The 16,108-nt window shown below is 38.1% G+C and overlaps 1 protein-coding gene across 8 annotated transcripts in view; it reads left to right on the top strand.

Annotated features, from left to right (window-relative positions):
• The window catches only part of KIAA0586 (KIAA0586 ortholog), a 75,625-nt gene that overhangs the window by 23,355 nt on the left and 36,162 nt on the right, over window positions 1–16,108 (top strand). For all 8 annotated transcript variants that reach the window (XM_075104231.1, XM_075104224.1, XM_075104229.1 and 5 more), the window contains 9 exons: window positions 1,010–1,117; window positions 2,308–2,388; window positions 8,164–8,360; window positions 8,567–8,685; window positions 9,271–9,455; window positions 11,931–12,090; window positions 12,678–12,903; window positions 13,442–13,689; window positions 14,175–14,251. In XM_075104231.1, the coding sequence (XP_074960332.1) occupies window positions 1,010–1,117; window positions 2,308–2,388; window positions 8,164–8,360; window positions 8,567–8,685; window positions 9,271–9,455; window positions 11,931–12,090; window positions 12,678–12,903; window positions 13,442–13,689; window positions 14,175–14,251 (1,401 nt within the window). The remainder of the gene's footprint in view (window positions 1–1,009; window positions 1,118–2,307; window positions 2,389–8,163; window positions 8,361–8,566; window positions 8,686–9,270; window positions 9,456–11,930; window positions 12,091–12,677; window positions 12,904–13,441; window positions 13,690–14,174; window positions 14,252–16,108) is intronic.

Raw genomic sequence — 16,108 nt, 5'->3', positions numbered from 1 at the left:
TTCACCTATGCAGGGTGTTTGTAAAATAGTTCTATGTCACCTTTTCTTCTTAAATGAGATTTTTGAGCCAGAACAAACTTTGAATTAAAATAAATGTCACTTTCCTTGGATGAATGCTTTAGCCTTTAAGATTTCTGTTTCCATCATGATAGTCAACCCAAGAATTTTACTTCTGTTTAATCAACCGTTGCAGACCTTTCCTAGTGGGTTGGGGTTTTTTAATTTATTTTTTACATCTGTCTTTTGCTAAAGAAGTTAACGTTTCTTACTTGTTCATTATTTTGGATTCAAATTGTTGAGAATATACACACTCCTACACACACCTTTCAGATACAAATGATTAATGGAACTCCAAGTTAAATAGAGGTAGAGGACGTGGCTTGTTCCCTTGCTGTATCGCTGTTTTTCACCCACATGCATTTTGATGTTATTTCACCCAGTTCTTAAATGTTTAAGGTGATTTTTAAATTATTTTCTTTTCTCCAAAGAATTAAGCATTTAAGTCTTTGTTATTAAAAAAACCCAACAAAACAAAACCAAAACTGTTTTGATGCTGTAATGGACATGCCTTTATTACGAACTATATTGTAATACAATTAGCCCTTTATTCTACCGTACCAGATGTATGACAATGTGAAACCAATCACCAGCCTACACAGGGGCTTGTAGGCCAACAGAGTGTAAACGAATTGCAAGTCAAATGCACATCTGCTATGTAAATAGTTATAGGTATACTCACCTTTTGTCACATGCAAGGCAAAGTATCAGGGAATTAGAGGACAGGAGAAATGAGGTACTGCATGAAAAGAGGCAAATATTTCTGGGGCTAGTTTTCGTACATTACAGTATTTTGTTTTTCAGAACCAAGTTACTATCAGATACAGGTATGAAAAAAAAGGTCACTGAAGTTTAGTGGCTCAGTAGCAAGTGGAAGATAGAATCTAAAAAGTCCAACGATAGTAGCCGAGCTAATAATAAATTTACAGATTAGTGCTTTTTTCTGTTCTAGGTGTTACCAAATGTAGATATCGACAGTATTTCAAGTGACAGTGTGAGTGTAAACCATGTTCTTCCAAGCTCTGAGCCTGCACTTCCTCCTGTCAATGCTGTAATACAGGTATTAATTGGTCTAAACATCTGTGAATTCAAATTATTTGAAAAGAAAATATGTTAAATTACTACAAAGTTATCTCATTATCTTGTTTTAGTTAGAGAAATTAGACAGTTCCAGGAAAAGTGGAGTAATTGTTCTGAAGAGGTATTTATTAAAGAAAATGAAAAATTGCAGCAATATGCTGTTCTTCCAAGATTAAATAATTACCATAGCAAAATTCTAAGAAAAACAGCATTTCTCTGTTCTGTTAAGAGTTGTAATCCCTTATTGGCCCATGTCTGTCTTATTCATACCAGCTTCAGTGTTCTGGCATCAAGACTGAGCATGTTCTTCATTCCTCCATCTGTGGCTTGGCTGTACTTGAGTGGTTAGTGGCATGTATGCGTAGACTGTTCACTGGTAGCCTGTTGTGTGTGGAGCTGGCCAGTCTGCTCTATTCTCCTTCCATATAACTTTTCAGAAGCGTTTTTGATCAAATCTAAGCAGCAATGAAGGTTTTTGTGCAACAAAAAGGTTAACTGCTACGTGATGAATTATAAGGCTGTAAACTAGGGCACATGTTTACAGGACAGCATGTTGTTTCTTCCAGTGGACTTCTGTCTTGTGCGTTGCACAGACCAGACAGTGTGAAGGCATGGAGATGCAGTGATTATTTTTGTGTAGTTATTGTACCTTCTGTTTTCCCTGTGTGTTAGCTGCTATTCTGACTTAAGGAGTTAGCTCCTCTGGAGTTCTCTGTGGTCCAGTTACTCACTAAGACAGAGACCATGGACTGAAATAGTGGTTATTACTTAAAAATTATATTCAATAACACTGTAGAAATCACACACAAGTAAATTGCTTAAGACACTCCTAGCCTCTTGTGGGCTATGTTTTACAATATTTTGTCATACTGGTTTTCTAATAAGAGTTACAGGTATTGCCTTAGAACTTTTGATGTTGAGAGATTCCATTAGATTGGGTAACAGTATGCTGACAACTAAAACCTACAAGAAAAAGGTCTAATATTCTCTCTTTATGCTATGCAAAGAAATTCTTCCTAACTTTTAAGGTGGGTAAAGCATTTTTTTCTGGATTCAGGCTATTGACTGTGAGTGGTGATTTAATTGCATTTCTGTCATGAAGTTTTTCTGCTAATGCATTCTTTTCCCCCCAGTATGAAATACTTAACAATTTCCGTCTGTCTTTATAAGACTCCAGAAGATATACATAGTGAGGAGGAAGATACAAAGTTTCCGGGAACTAATTTCATTGGTGTTCCTGGTGTCGTGCAGGTAATTATATTGCAAAGGTGTCCTTTGCTTTTAAACATTTTTGTATTTATTTTATATTATTCTGTCATAACTGAAAACACAATGTAGAAAATCAGTTTGCTTTACTGGCAACTTAAAAACTATCCCCTGTGAGCAACACTGGACTGTTTACAGTGGTATAAACAATATTAGAAATCATTATGTGTTAGTAAGTAAAGGACATATGAAGAATTACAATAAAAAAATAAAATTAGGCTTTATTTGGATGTGTTAGAATCCACTAGAATAAAAGTAGTCCTCTAAAATCAGCGGTGATTATAGCACTTAGATTTCACCATTTCAAACTCTAAATGTAAGGCATATATACGATGCTCTTACAGATTTTAAGAAAGATGACCTATATTTTAAAATGCAAAAGTATTTTCTGTGGGTTCCCTTTCAGAAGATTTCAGTGTAGAACAATTTGCATATGCTTTTGAGGTCTTAAAATGCTTTAGTGTAATATTTCAGTCAAACATTACGTAACTAAAAAACCAAGACAAGCAGTGCACATGAGTATATGCGTACAACGTGTACTGCTCCTCTCATGGGTCCCATTAAGAGCTTACAAATTTTTTCTTTTGCTGGATGCCTTGTTAGTGTGTCTGTGCATGTTTAATAAGATTGTTGTTTCTGGATTTTGATAACGTGGGTTTACTTGTTACTCTTTTATAGTTTAATTTTTTAGGTAGCAAGTCCTTTTTTTAGTTAGCTGACCTCTTGTCAGTGAGAGTGGGGGCTGACAAATGCTCAAGGTTGGTGAACCAGCCTGTATTTCCCTTCTCCAGAGTAAGAGCAGAAACAGAAATGCAATGGTATCTGGGAAAGGCTGCCTCTGAAGGCAGCAAGATGCTGCCGCCCAGCTGTTGTGGAGTGTCTTGCCTCTGTGGAAGATGAAAGCTTCCACCTCCTGCTGCATTTAGGACTCAGTAAATACCAGGAGCTTGAAATTGTTGTTGCTGCCTAGTATTTCTCTTGAAGTGCTTCTTCCTCAAGCTTCTTTCCAGTGAGCTAGACTTGCTGTGTGCATATCAAAATCTACCCAAACATGTATTCTCTTTACCTGTTTCACGTGCTCCTGACCCCAGGATTAGAGGGGACTTCAAATATTAACTCTATACCCTACAGGTCAGTATGGTAGATTTATTTTTAAAATTAATTCATCATTTAACATTATCTTAGTCAAAACAGTTCTAAAGGGGTGGTTTACCTATTGGAAGTGGGGAAATGCTTCATTCATTTTTAGTTTCAAAATTACGTTATGTTATTGGAGGGGAGGAATTAAATCTATTTGGACAACTTTCTTCTGTTTGTAAAAAAAAAAAAGCTTTATTTTATAAAAATAAATAGGAAAGCTATCTAAGAAATCAGTTAATGGACTAACAAAAAAAGTGCTGCCATGTTAAATTTTTTATATGTGAATAATAGTTATTCATCTTTTCTTTTTTTCACTTTTCTCCTGGATTGCTTTTATCTTTTATTTTTGGCAATGGATGTATTTTAACCACAATACCAAAATCTGTTCCAAGTGAAACATATGTTTGGCCTGTGACCACACAGACAATGTTCTCAAAAATGTGCAATGCAAACACAGTGTGGAAGCATAAAATCAACCTCTGGAGTGGCAGGGGTTTTTAAGACATCAAAAGAAAGCAAAGTTACTGTTATCAGAGAGGCTTCAGATTCATGAAAAAATGTGCATAAAATGCTCTACAGGAAAAATAGCTTATTATTGTCTTCCCCCCACACCCTTTTTATTATAAAAACTTAATTCTATTAGAACTGAAGAGGATAAGTATTTGTGTGAAATATCTTTTTTTTTTTTTTGCCTCCTCCTCCTCCTCTTTTTTTTTCTGTTTTTTCTTCCCTGGTGGATATTGCAAAAAGGCTTCAGGACCCTGGCCCAGGCATTTCCTTTTCCTAGGATTTGTTCTACCTTTTCTACGAGAAGATACTTATTTAAGAGATACTGAAGAGTTGCAGTGCTAGCTGTTAGCGTTGGTAGCCCAAGAGAGGCAAGGCTGCCGCAGCTGCCTGCTCCTAGGTCCAGCCAGAAGTGAGGCTGAGGGCGGATTGCCAGTAGGCAATAATACAAAAATGCAAACACACGTACACACTACGCGTACAGATACATGTACACAAGCGGGTGTACGGATCAGCAGTCAAACAGCACCAACGTGCTGATCCTGTTCCCCTCTCTGGCAGTTCAGGGTGGAGGTCTGGGATATATGTGTGCTGGTGTGTATGTACATATATATATGTGTGTGCGTGTGTATACATATATATATGTAGTTATACACACACACAGTGTGGATCCCTCCAGTATCTGGCATTAGACACAGTCTACCCAGTAGCTGACCCTGGGTCGTTGCCTTCCTCAGCTCTGGCAGCTGGACATGCGATCCCCTGAAAGCCCCTTGCTCAGGAAAATCATTGGAAATGGCATTTAGTGAGGAGACAGGCCAGACTGCGCTGCTCAGGCATAGGGCGAGGCCAGGCAAGCGTGCTGACCAGCCGCTTTTGTCCCCTTATCCCTCTATTTTCCCACACCTATACCTCTCCGAGCCACCTTGGTCTTTCCCTTTCTACACCTCTGGTTCTTCCCCGTAAACACCATATAAAAAGTGTTGTACCATCCCAAAATACTCTTCCCTGCCTCCCATAGTAAGTCATCGTGTCATCACCTCATCCAAATACATCAGCCCAATCTCAGGAAAGGTGCTACAGCCTTTCCGTGGGCTTGTCTTGCTGGGTTTGACTCCTGGATGCTGGGGCTGAGCCCTCTCCTGTGATAGCCCTGGGAGTAGGGCTGGGGTGCTCAGTTGTTGTATTAGGTTATTCTCCCACCTGTTGTCGTTCTTCCGTGCTCCTTTCTGTGGGTGGAGACAAATCTTTTATCACATTACCTAAGAGTAATTTAACAGTTTTGAGGTCTAATGCAACGTGTCCCAAACTGTAAAACACACCCTGCCGTGGGAAGAAGTGATATGCCTTGTTCTCCCTTTGCAACCTTGCTCTCTAGCATTTAAAGACCCAGAGCTCTATCCTCCAAAACAGTTAAATTAGGTTCTCTTTTTCACAATAAGAAGAATCACATGTGGAATAAAGAAGAAAAAGCTTTGATTTACACACAGTTTTGATTTACACACTTCTTTATTTTTGATTGATGGTTGCACCTGCAACAAAATAGGTTCAGACTTTCTGCACAGAAGAGGCTTCATTAGGCCAGCCCTTGCATGGACCCAGAGTGAGAAACTTGCTCAGCTAACATGAGCCCAGAACGGACTCTCAAGATTTATTGAGTCTGCTTTCCAGATCTCATGAACAGCCACATCCTGCAGTACCTTTAGCAAACTTACTAGGATTTAAGATTAGAGGCACTTTTGCTCCCTCTGAACATGCCCTGATGGCAAGGTGGGGACATGTTTCTCAGCATTTTTGCTTTCGTTTTGAATACCACTGCAAAATATATAACCTGCAGAGACCAGAGTAAATGTATTTTCCTCAGCCCTGGTTTCCGTAGATGCTCTTTTTGGGGCACTGATTTTTTAACATGTGTAACTCTTCAGACAAAAGATCACAGGTGGCACCTGCAATGCAGCCTGACCTTGAGTGTGAAAATTGCTTTAGAAATCTGTCATGAAGAAATCCATGACTAAGTTTTGGATGGCTTTAATAAAAGACTATGAATATACATGTTTGGTAATGCAACAAAATTAATCTATACCACCTAATCATTTCAAACATTTTTTAATTATCTGAACGTAATTTGGGAAATAGAGTTTCGGCTCGATACTTTATCATAAAGTACAGTGATTAATATTCCAATCATATCTGAAAGACTTTCTAATTTATGCTGTATTTTGATTGGGAGTGGTGATAGATATTTTCAACAGTCTCCAGGGAGGTAAAATGCAGAATTGAGTGCAGATTATTCAGGATTGGTCTACAAGGTGATATATGTGCAAGTTCTATCTGTGTAATTAAATACTGACGTATTATATTAGTTTTTTATTTCATCAGAGGTAATATATCACCCCAAAATGAATATAATTTTCTTTTGGACTTGTGCACTATTAAATATAAAATATTTTTGCCCATAGTTTAGAAATGCAGGAGAACTGTAAAAGTTTGTCAGAAGTTACTAAATATATGTAAGATTTGTTGTATGTACTTGGTTTATTTAATCCAGATGTTTGTATTTTGCATACTTTCAGAAAAGATTATATTAAATAGGCAACACCAAAGAAAATTTATGGAGTAATGCAGTCGGAAGAAAATGCGTAATGAAACACTGGACAAAGACGTCTTTACATTTGCTGTCAGAATGAATTATGGTTATGAATACATATATCCCAACAGAATGAACTGCTTATCAGCTTGCGAGGCATCCAGTGGCATTTGGGGTTTAACTTTCCTGTATTATTTCTGTGCCTAGAATGGTTTAGAGATCTTTGCTTGTCACCCGAGAATACACGTTCTGTGTTGCCCGCTTTGTAAGTTACAGCCTTTTTTTGAAGAATTATTGCTATTTAAAGATCCAGAAAGATCCCACTCCCCAATAGCTATGTGTCGTAATACCCATTAGGGACCTATCTGACTTTTCAGTTTTAAAGTATATTAAGGCAGGAGAGAAGTATTAATGCTGGGTTGGGGAAGGAGACAGGAAAACGTTTGGGTTTTTTTTCCTTCTTTCTATTTTTAGAGATTTATTCTTTTATTCATAGAAAATATATAGCTTTTTATTTTATGGGTTAAAAGTAGATTTAATTTATGTAAGGGAAAAGAAGACTTTTTTATCCTTTCACTGTGTTGGAGATCAATCTTAGTAAATGTAGATTTACAGTGAGCTCTTTTATGCAAACTTCACACACTTCTCACTGGTAATTTAGGGCTCAGCTCTTCGTCTCTTTCTGGCATGCCAGATTTCCTTCTTAGAGAATCATATTACTATTAGAGACATTTGTTTTTAATATTATGAGTGAAAGATGCAGGTTCTCATCCATCACAAGACATTTCTAAAACGCTACGTTACGATGTGACGGGTTGGTGACTGTTTTGGGGGGACTTAATGCTATGTATGTGTGGGGGGGGAAAGGAGGGTGGCATCTTTGGAAACAGTCAAACATAGCGCACACTGAGTAACTTTCATAACTTTTAGAAATAGCACATTAAGGTTAAATTCAAGGTGTCTGTGAGGATCTTGTGAACTGATTACCCAGAAATACATTTTAAGTTTCAGCAGCTGATGTTAGTGAAAGTGAAAGCATGCATGTAACATGTGTGTAAACTATTAATGTCTAGTCTTCAGTAAAAGTTTAATTTCTAAAAAAAACCCAACAACAATAAAAACCCCCAAACCTCCAAAAAAACTAACCCAACAAGTGACTGTAGAAAGTTTCCTAAACTTCTTTGTTTAAAGGAGGAGCATTTCTGTGGTATATATTAAACTGACTTATGTCACAAGTAAATTTCTCAAGGATTAGCATTACCGTTGGCTGCCTTCCCTGTGCAGCACAGGCAGGAAATGTGAGCCAAATCGTGTTTTACTTAGCAGTTCTTATAGACTTACACAGATTTATGATTTGCTAAGTTTAGAATTGTATCAATTAACTACAACATACTAAGAAGGGAGAATGTGGTTTGTGTGCTGTGACCCATCTACAAATGTTTCTCAAAGGAAAAAATCTGATGGTTACCTCGATGACATTGCCTTCCAGAAATGCGCCGTAACTTAATTTACTACTTATTTATTAGGATCAGGAAGAGGAGAGAGATGAAATTCCAGAATTCTTTGAGCCTCTTCTGGAGCTTAATGGACAGTTTAGAGTTGCCTCGCCAAAATACAATGGTCCTTTGTTTCCTCCAGTGGCTTCTGCTCCTCAGCAGTCTTCTGATGTTTTGGATGAACTGATTCAGAAGAGAGAAAGTATAGAAAGCAGGTTGATAAATTGGTGAGTTGCAATATAACAAAGTGGCGAGAGAACATATATGGAAGAAAGGATGACTCTGTAAGAATACCTTCCCTTTCTTCTCCTCCCCTCCCTTCCCTTCTCCTCTTTCCTTCGATCTGCCTTGCATTTTATGTTAAGAATGCTCTTTTGTATACTTTGAGGTGTCTTGGTGTTTGCTGACAGTTAAACAGGTTTTATTCTACTAGGGTGGAACAAGAAATAATGGCAAAAATTATCAGTGGGATGCACCCAGTTCAGAAAGAAACAGTGCCCAACATTAGCTCCTCAGAGAGTGAAGACAGTGAGACTGTAACCTCTGACATTGGTAAGTAGGAGTTATTGTTCTCAGCAGATAGATTATCTCAATTTTCGGCTAATTTTAACAAGCTGTGTAGGTACATGTTGCCTGAGCCTAATAGTGGCTAATGCTGAACCGGTGAAAATATAAAATGCCAAAGTGCATGCTTTAATTTACGTTGAGGCAGAGCAAACATTATGAGGCCATTGAAATAAATTGTCTAAAAAAACCTGCAAAGAACACATAAAACATAGCACTGTAGAAATCAGCTTCTGATATTGGCCCTCTAAATCAGGTTTGGCATTTTGCTAAGCCTGTAATGTTTGTTTGTCTTCTGTTAATAGCTATGTCAAAAATTATGTCCGTTATATATGTGTGAGAATGGGAGACAAATGCATTTCTCCTGTGATGTCACTGCCCTTTGCTGCTGCCTTCTTTTATGATTCTGAATTGCTTCTCTACTGTTATTCCTTTATCTTTAAAATAAAAAAGCGCACTTTTTGCAAAGACATGTTTAAAAGTTCAGAGAGAATAAAATAAGTGGCTGCAGTGTGGTAAATACATTTTAAGAAGTGAGACCTGGACATGTGCTTTATGTTTCTTCATTTTCAGTTGAAGTTGCAGGTGGTGGAGGATTTCAACTCTTTATCAATGCTGGCATGCCTGTGGACTCAGAAATGATAAGTCATTTTGTAAATGAAGCTCTCAGTGAGACAATTGCAACCATGCTGGGTAACAGGCAGGCTCAGAAAGCAGTTCCTGCTACAAACGTTCTTCCAAGTACAAAGATTACGGTGGTAAGAGGCTGTTTTATTTAAGCTTTCCTACTGAAGTTGTAAGGGGTAATTTCTTCATGGCATGGTGGTTCAACTGCTGCAAGACAAAGATGACAGAAGACGACTGATGAACTGAATGTACATAACTTGCATTTTTGAGTATTCCTTATTATACCCCAGCAAGCAACACGATAAAATCTGTTTCACTGTTAAAAAAAAAATAATAAAAAAATAATTAATTCCTTTGTGCTGCATACAACATGCTATATTTATTTATTTACTTTAAGGCTGAGCACAAAACTGGTTTCTAAGGGAAGAACTTGGTATTTAATTTCATATTGTCAAAAGATAGCATGGGTTATTTTCAACAACAATAGCTATAGTACCTTCTTAGGAAAAAATGGATGAAGAAACTAATTTCTTCATATAAGAAGAAATAGAATATTTTTGGTCTTATGGGCTTGCATCCATTCTTTGCTATCTGTAAAAATGAGTATTATTTCTTTCTAAGTTTGGAGTTCAGTAGTTTTCAGTAAATGCTTAAATGATTAGTAGAGCTTCCTGTACTACAGGATATTTTCCTCTGTTCCCTGTGATTATCAAATGACAGCTGGCTCTTATTTCGATAACAACATGGCTGTTCTACAATCTGGTGTTGTGTAAGGTCTTTGGGATGAATGTGGAAATGGCTGTGCTTAGAAATCAAACTATACAAAGGTTTGTTGAAAGGGAGATCAATTATTCTATTTTGCTATGGTGCACATAGACTGAAATACCAGCTAGTGCCTGCTGTAAGTGACCAACAGAGTATCCTGTAGCCAAAAGTAATCATTTCCCTGCTGTAGGCTTAAATACAGCCCTCCCGCATCTAAAGAGCTCTCCACTCCACTACAGATTGAGGGTATGATGTTACAGAGGACTGTTCTTTGTAGCTTGTTCTGATACTTAGAAACCTCTTCTAATAACCATTCTACATTTACTAATGGCCCTCTTAAGCTTTCTTGTTTCTGTACCAACTTAAACTGAAACGTCCTTAGGCTGAAATGGTTGTTTTCTCCTTACTATATATATATTCATTTGTGCACTTACAGAGATTAGCTTTGTCCTCTTCAGCCTTTGTTTGATTACGCTAAGTAGAGCAATCATCCCTATACATACCATTTTTCAACTCTTACTGATGGGCAGCCCTTTTATGTTTTCCAATTTAGATTGGTCTTGGTCACATCAAACGCTAATATGGTAATACACATTTTTAATAAAACTGTGGTATGTAAATGGGGTTTCCTCAGTGCTTTGTGCTATAGCAGTGATACTCTCCAGCCTCTATTGGAATCTCATGGAGCCAGTTGGGTTTTTTAAAGTTTTTCCACATTTGTGGCTAATAGTTATCTTTTGGGTAACTTGCACATTCATGAGTTTTTTTTTCTTCTCCTTTGTTGTCTTCTTAGCTTATAGCAGAAGTTCTTGAATACATAGTTTGAGTTCTTGATCTGCCCCTTCTTACTGTGAAGTTTCCTCTCTAGAACTTCAGCTGGCCAGTTACTGAGTTCTTTGGTGTTCACACAGTTGTATGCGAACAGCCAAATGTGTTAGCATGTCACACTTCCCCTAAGAGCTGTTAATAAAAATCATCAGACTGAGGGCTTATTATTCAGAAACTAGTCTGGAAGCCTTCCTTTAGCCCCATTATCTTGTTTCCTTAAAAAACATCAGAGAGCAGGGCTGGAAGACACCTGGAAAGGTCCATCATATTCTTCCATAGCAGGCTGAATGACAGCCATCATACTTGCTTGTCAGATTTATCTCCATCACTGTCATTTTTTAAGGAACATCATAACTGTGTGCTTATTTTAGTGCTTTACTGCCTTAGCTATTTTTTTTTTTGTAATCTTCTCTTTACCTGATTCTCTTAGCATAAAATTTGGCTCAATTTTATCCATGTCACAAAATATTTTCTTGCTTAACATTGTATCAAATGCTTTATTAAAATTTGTATAATCATATAATTCATATTTTGACTGGACATTAGGAAGCATTTCTTTACCCAGAGGGCTGTCAAACACTGAAACAGGCCTGTCAGTGTTTAAGAGCCATTTGCACAGTGCCCTTAACAACATGCTTAAACTTTTGGTCAGGCCTGAACTGGTCAGGCAGTTGGACTGGATGATCATTGTGGGTGCCTTCCAACTGCAATAGTTCTATTCTATTCTATACATAATGATTTCCAAATGTAATCATTCTCAAGCATAATTTACTGGGTTTTAATTGATTTTTTCAGGTATACCATTTAGCCTGGTGAAACTTTATGTTTAGATGGAGGAGTTGGTCCATCTAAACCACAAAGGTTCATTAAACATGTGTCTAAGCAACAACTGTTCCTGTTCTGTGATAACCTGCTTTTCTCTCTCTTCCTCAGCTAACTCTGGAGATACTTGGAAGATAGGGATTTTGCACTGAGATAATAACTGTGGTTATGATTTTTTTTTTTTCCTGCAGGAGACTCTTGTGCCTACTCCATTGCCAACACCCCAGGCCACGCCACCACAAACACCGCCTTCAGAAAAAGAATTGCCTCCAGTCAAAACTCCAGAGTCTCCTCTGTCTCTTACAGAAATGAGTGGGGATGTTCATGAACATGAAAAAATTAAAGAAACAGGTAGTGAAAATAATAATTGAAGTTTAGAAGTAGCAAATATGCTTTAATCTCCTGCCTTTAATTTTCTTCTTCAAAGACACTTTATTTCTCAGGATAAATATTCTTGAGGCTATAATTCAAGTGGGAACTCATGTAGTACAAAAATTATGGGCTCATTCATATGAAAAGCAAACATCATCTATTTGGTAACAGTTCTGTTTTCCAACTTAATGCACATTTTTATGGTCTGTGTGATTTCTACCCCTCCCAGCCCCTCCACGTTTTTTCACATCAGAAAAATAGCTGTGTTGTGCTCCTTCCTGTGTTTCTAATGTTAATTAATCCAAATTTTTACTTTCCAAGTAAAGCAGCTTAGTTTTTAAAATGCTGAGCAGTCTCCCTTATGAAAGGAAATAAGCAATTGAGGTTTTATGCTAGCTCCTTCAGATGCCAACACTGTACTTAAAAGAAACTAGTTTTAATCTAGTCTAGTAGCTATCAAAAGGTGTCACAAACATTACAAGGGCTTAGCGGAACTGACCGATTCTCTGTCTGAGATATACTTCCTGCTTTCCTTTCTGATCTGAAATTTGGCTTCACACATGCAGGAGTTGAGATTCCAGCTGCCACTAGTCGTGTTGGCACACCTGTGGTTACCCCTGTCAGTACCCCACCTAGAACAACCACACCAAGCCCTCCTGCCTCAGAACGGGTCTCCATAGCTGCAAAAATGGAAAGTGCAAAGCCTCCAAACCCATGGGATGATGCAGAACTTCCTCTGGAAGAAGAGAAACCCAGTCCTTTAACTGAAGAATCAGTCCTTCCCAAGGCTGTGTGAGTTGAACAGGCTGCACGGTTTTCTCATTTCTTAAAAAAATTAATATATTATTTCAACATATATCCTCAAAATATCAGTAGAGAAGTTATTAACGTGTACATCACGAGGCACTGAGATAAGCCAGGATTCTTTTTTGGAACTGCTTGACTTCTATTTTGGAGAAAAATGCGAAATTTGGACTTTCTCAGAATGTACTGGTCCTTATTCATTGCCCTGTTGAACATTGGACTTAGTAAACTGGTAATGTTAAACCTACCAGTAATAAAAGTACTGACAATGAAATATTGTATTATTTGGATTTTATTTTTCCTATTACTTCAGTGGGAATACATGTGGTAATTATTAGTTATAAGCAGAAATTAATTAATAATGTTATTTAACCATGTTGATTCTTGGACTTTTCTGTAAAATGCTGTGCTCTTTCATTTGAAAAAACACTTGCAAATTAATTTCTTTTTGGTATTGATTTAAGACGTTTGCCTGTATTCTTCAATGCATTTTGTTGTATTCACAATGCATATTCTTATATTTTAGTGAGATGTCAGTGGCTAATGATGAGGAACCAGAGGCCTTGATTTTACCATCTCAGCAATTGTCAGCAAGGCCCTTCGAATTGCTTCCTTGCAACCCACAGGCTCCATCCCCTGTGCCTACAGTTAGTTCTGGGCAGTCCACGCAGGAAAGCAGCCTTACCCTCACAGAAACAGAAACAGAAACTGCAGACAGACCCATCTCAGAAGGGGAGGTACTCTTCAGCTATGGACAGATGCTGGCTGCAAGAGGTAACTAACTAGGCAAATTTATGGAAATGAGAACTTGGATTAATTTTTTTTCTTTATAAAATTCTCTTCCAGTCTACTGAAGTTACATTTCATACATTTTCTGGTAAAACTGCAAGCATTAACCTGGCCTCTAACTTTCAGTTCATGGTTTTGGATTTAAGAGACCTCGTTGCTCTTTTCCTTGTTTCTGAACAAAATGCTTCTGTTTCCTAATGAAAGAAGATTAAATCTGCTCTTTTGTTGTAATATCATTGGGACTGTCTTACACAAGTACCACGTGGTACAAAGTACTAAGTTTTTATTGAAACCGAAGTATAAGAGCGATTTTCTTGGAAGCTGAAACTACGTCTTTATAATACACATCCGGTAGCAGGAATTTCCAACTTTACTAAAGGGCTGTGTTGCAATTATTAAAGAATGTGGCCTTGGCTTTCTTTCATATAACTTGCATGTTTTTTAGTATTTGTAACTTAAATGTTTTTCAGCATTAGCCGGAGGAGGACTGTCTCTTCCAAACCTCACCGAGAGCTTAACAAGTACTTTACGAGATGCCAATGAAATGGTAAGGAAACCTTTCACAAGGAAACAGAGTTAGTGTGGTATTCTGCCTTGTGTATCTTGATAAATTGGATGGGCTTTAAGCATGTTCACTCTAAACTTCTTAAATTTATGCATTTGAACTGTACACTTACAAAGAATATTAGAATTTGAGTTTAAAAAAAAGTTATAAAAACTGATTTATATTTTTAAAAAAGTTGAATGATTTATATACTTCTGTAGGTGAGAGATACCTAATACGCATTTTCTTCTCTATTGTTTTTAGTTTTAAGACATCTTAAACAGACCAGAACATTGTTATGCTCCGAGCTGTTTCAGCTTTGAGCCATCTTTTAATTGCTTGTGTGCTTAAATTATTAAAGTAGGTTAGCTGAGGCTGGAGTTAGTTAAAGCTGCTTAAAACTTCAGTATGGTTTTTTATCTGATGTCTGCTTTAGTCCATTGTTCCTGAAGCCTCCCAAGTTCAAGGTATTCTCCATTCCCTTTTTCTTTTAACACTTTTCCTCAAATGCCTGGACTTTCCCTGTGATTCTGTGTAATGCCTCTTGGTAGGGCATAGCTGTCATATAAATGATAGTTTCACATAGAATCATACTATGCTTAAACCAAACTGTTTTCTTTATGAAAGAATAAAAATCGATAGTGAAACTGTAATAGTATTGGTTGGAAGGGACCTCCAGAGGGATTTCTAAAATCTTCCTGGACTGCCTCCACCGTGCTGTATGGCTCTCCTAGAAGATGTCCACATAGTTGAAATCTGCCATGAGGGTGAAGACCTGCAATCATCAGCCCCCTCTTCGTGTTCTGTAGAAAGCCTCCCCCTACTTTCTGTTGGTCAGGTGCTCTGGAGCAGACCCTGCCCGCTACATCCCCGGTGTTCCTTTCCCCTCTCATCCTGACTCAGGCCATCCATAGGCACATGGAAGTCAGTGAATTCAAGGAATGATTTGACCTCCGATGGAAAACTGGCTGAGCTACTGGACTGAAAGGGTTGTGGGCGGTGGCACAAAGTTCTTCTGGAGACCAGTCACTAGTGGTGTATGCCAGGTGTTGATACTAGAGCCAGAGATGTTTAACATATTCAGGAATGACCTAGGTTATGGGACAGACTGCATGCATCATCAGCAAGTTTGCAGATGATGCAAAACTGGTCGACGCACCAGAGGGTTGTGCTACCATTCAGAGGACCTCACTGTGCTGGAGAAATGGGCTGATAGGAATCTCCTCAAGTTCAACAAGGGGAAATGGCATGTCCTGCACCTAAGGAGGAGCAACTCCATGCACCAGTGGATGCTGGGATCTGACCAGCTGGAAAGCAGCATTGCAGAAATGAACCTGGGGATTCTGGTGGTCATCCTTTGCTGCTTTGGGAAAAGCATTGCAAGCAGGTCAAGGGGCGCGGTTCTTCCCCTTTAATCAGGACTGGTGAGATAGCATTTGGAGTATTGTGTCCAGTTATGGGCTCTCCAGTAGAAGAAAAATAAGGATTTACTGGAGTGAGTCCAGCAAAGGGCTACAAAAATGATCAAGGGATTGGTGCATCTGTCATATGAGGAAAGACTGAAAGACCATGGATCATTTAGCCTGGAGAGGAGAAGTCTCGGGGGGGGGCAGATCTTATCAATGTGTATAAATACTTGGTGGGAAGGAGTAAGGAAGACAGAGCCAGACTCTTCTGAGTGGTGCCCACTGAAAAGACAGGAAGTAGTGGACACAGCTTGAAATATAGGAAATTCTGTTTAAACATAAGAAATGTTTTTACTGTGGGGTGGCCAAACACTGGAAGAGGTGCTGCCTTGTGCATTCGGGCTGGACTAGACCATCTTCAGAAGTCCCTTCCAACCTCAATAATGCAAAGTTC

This window comes from Phalacrocorax aristotelis, chromosome 9 (genome assembly GCF_949628215.1).
Source record: "Phalacrocorax aristotelis chromosome 9, bGulAri2.1, whole genome shotgun sequence".
Classification (NCBI taxonomy): Eukaryota; Metazoa; Chordata; class Aves; order Suliformes; family Phalacrocoracidae; genus Phalacrocorax; species Phalacrocorax aristotelis.
The sequence above is the reverse complement of the archived record's forward strand: the minus strand, read 5'-3'. Positions and strand labels throughout refer to the sequence as shown.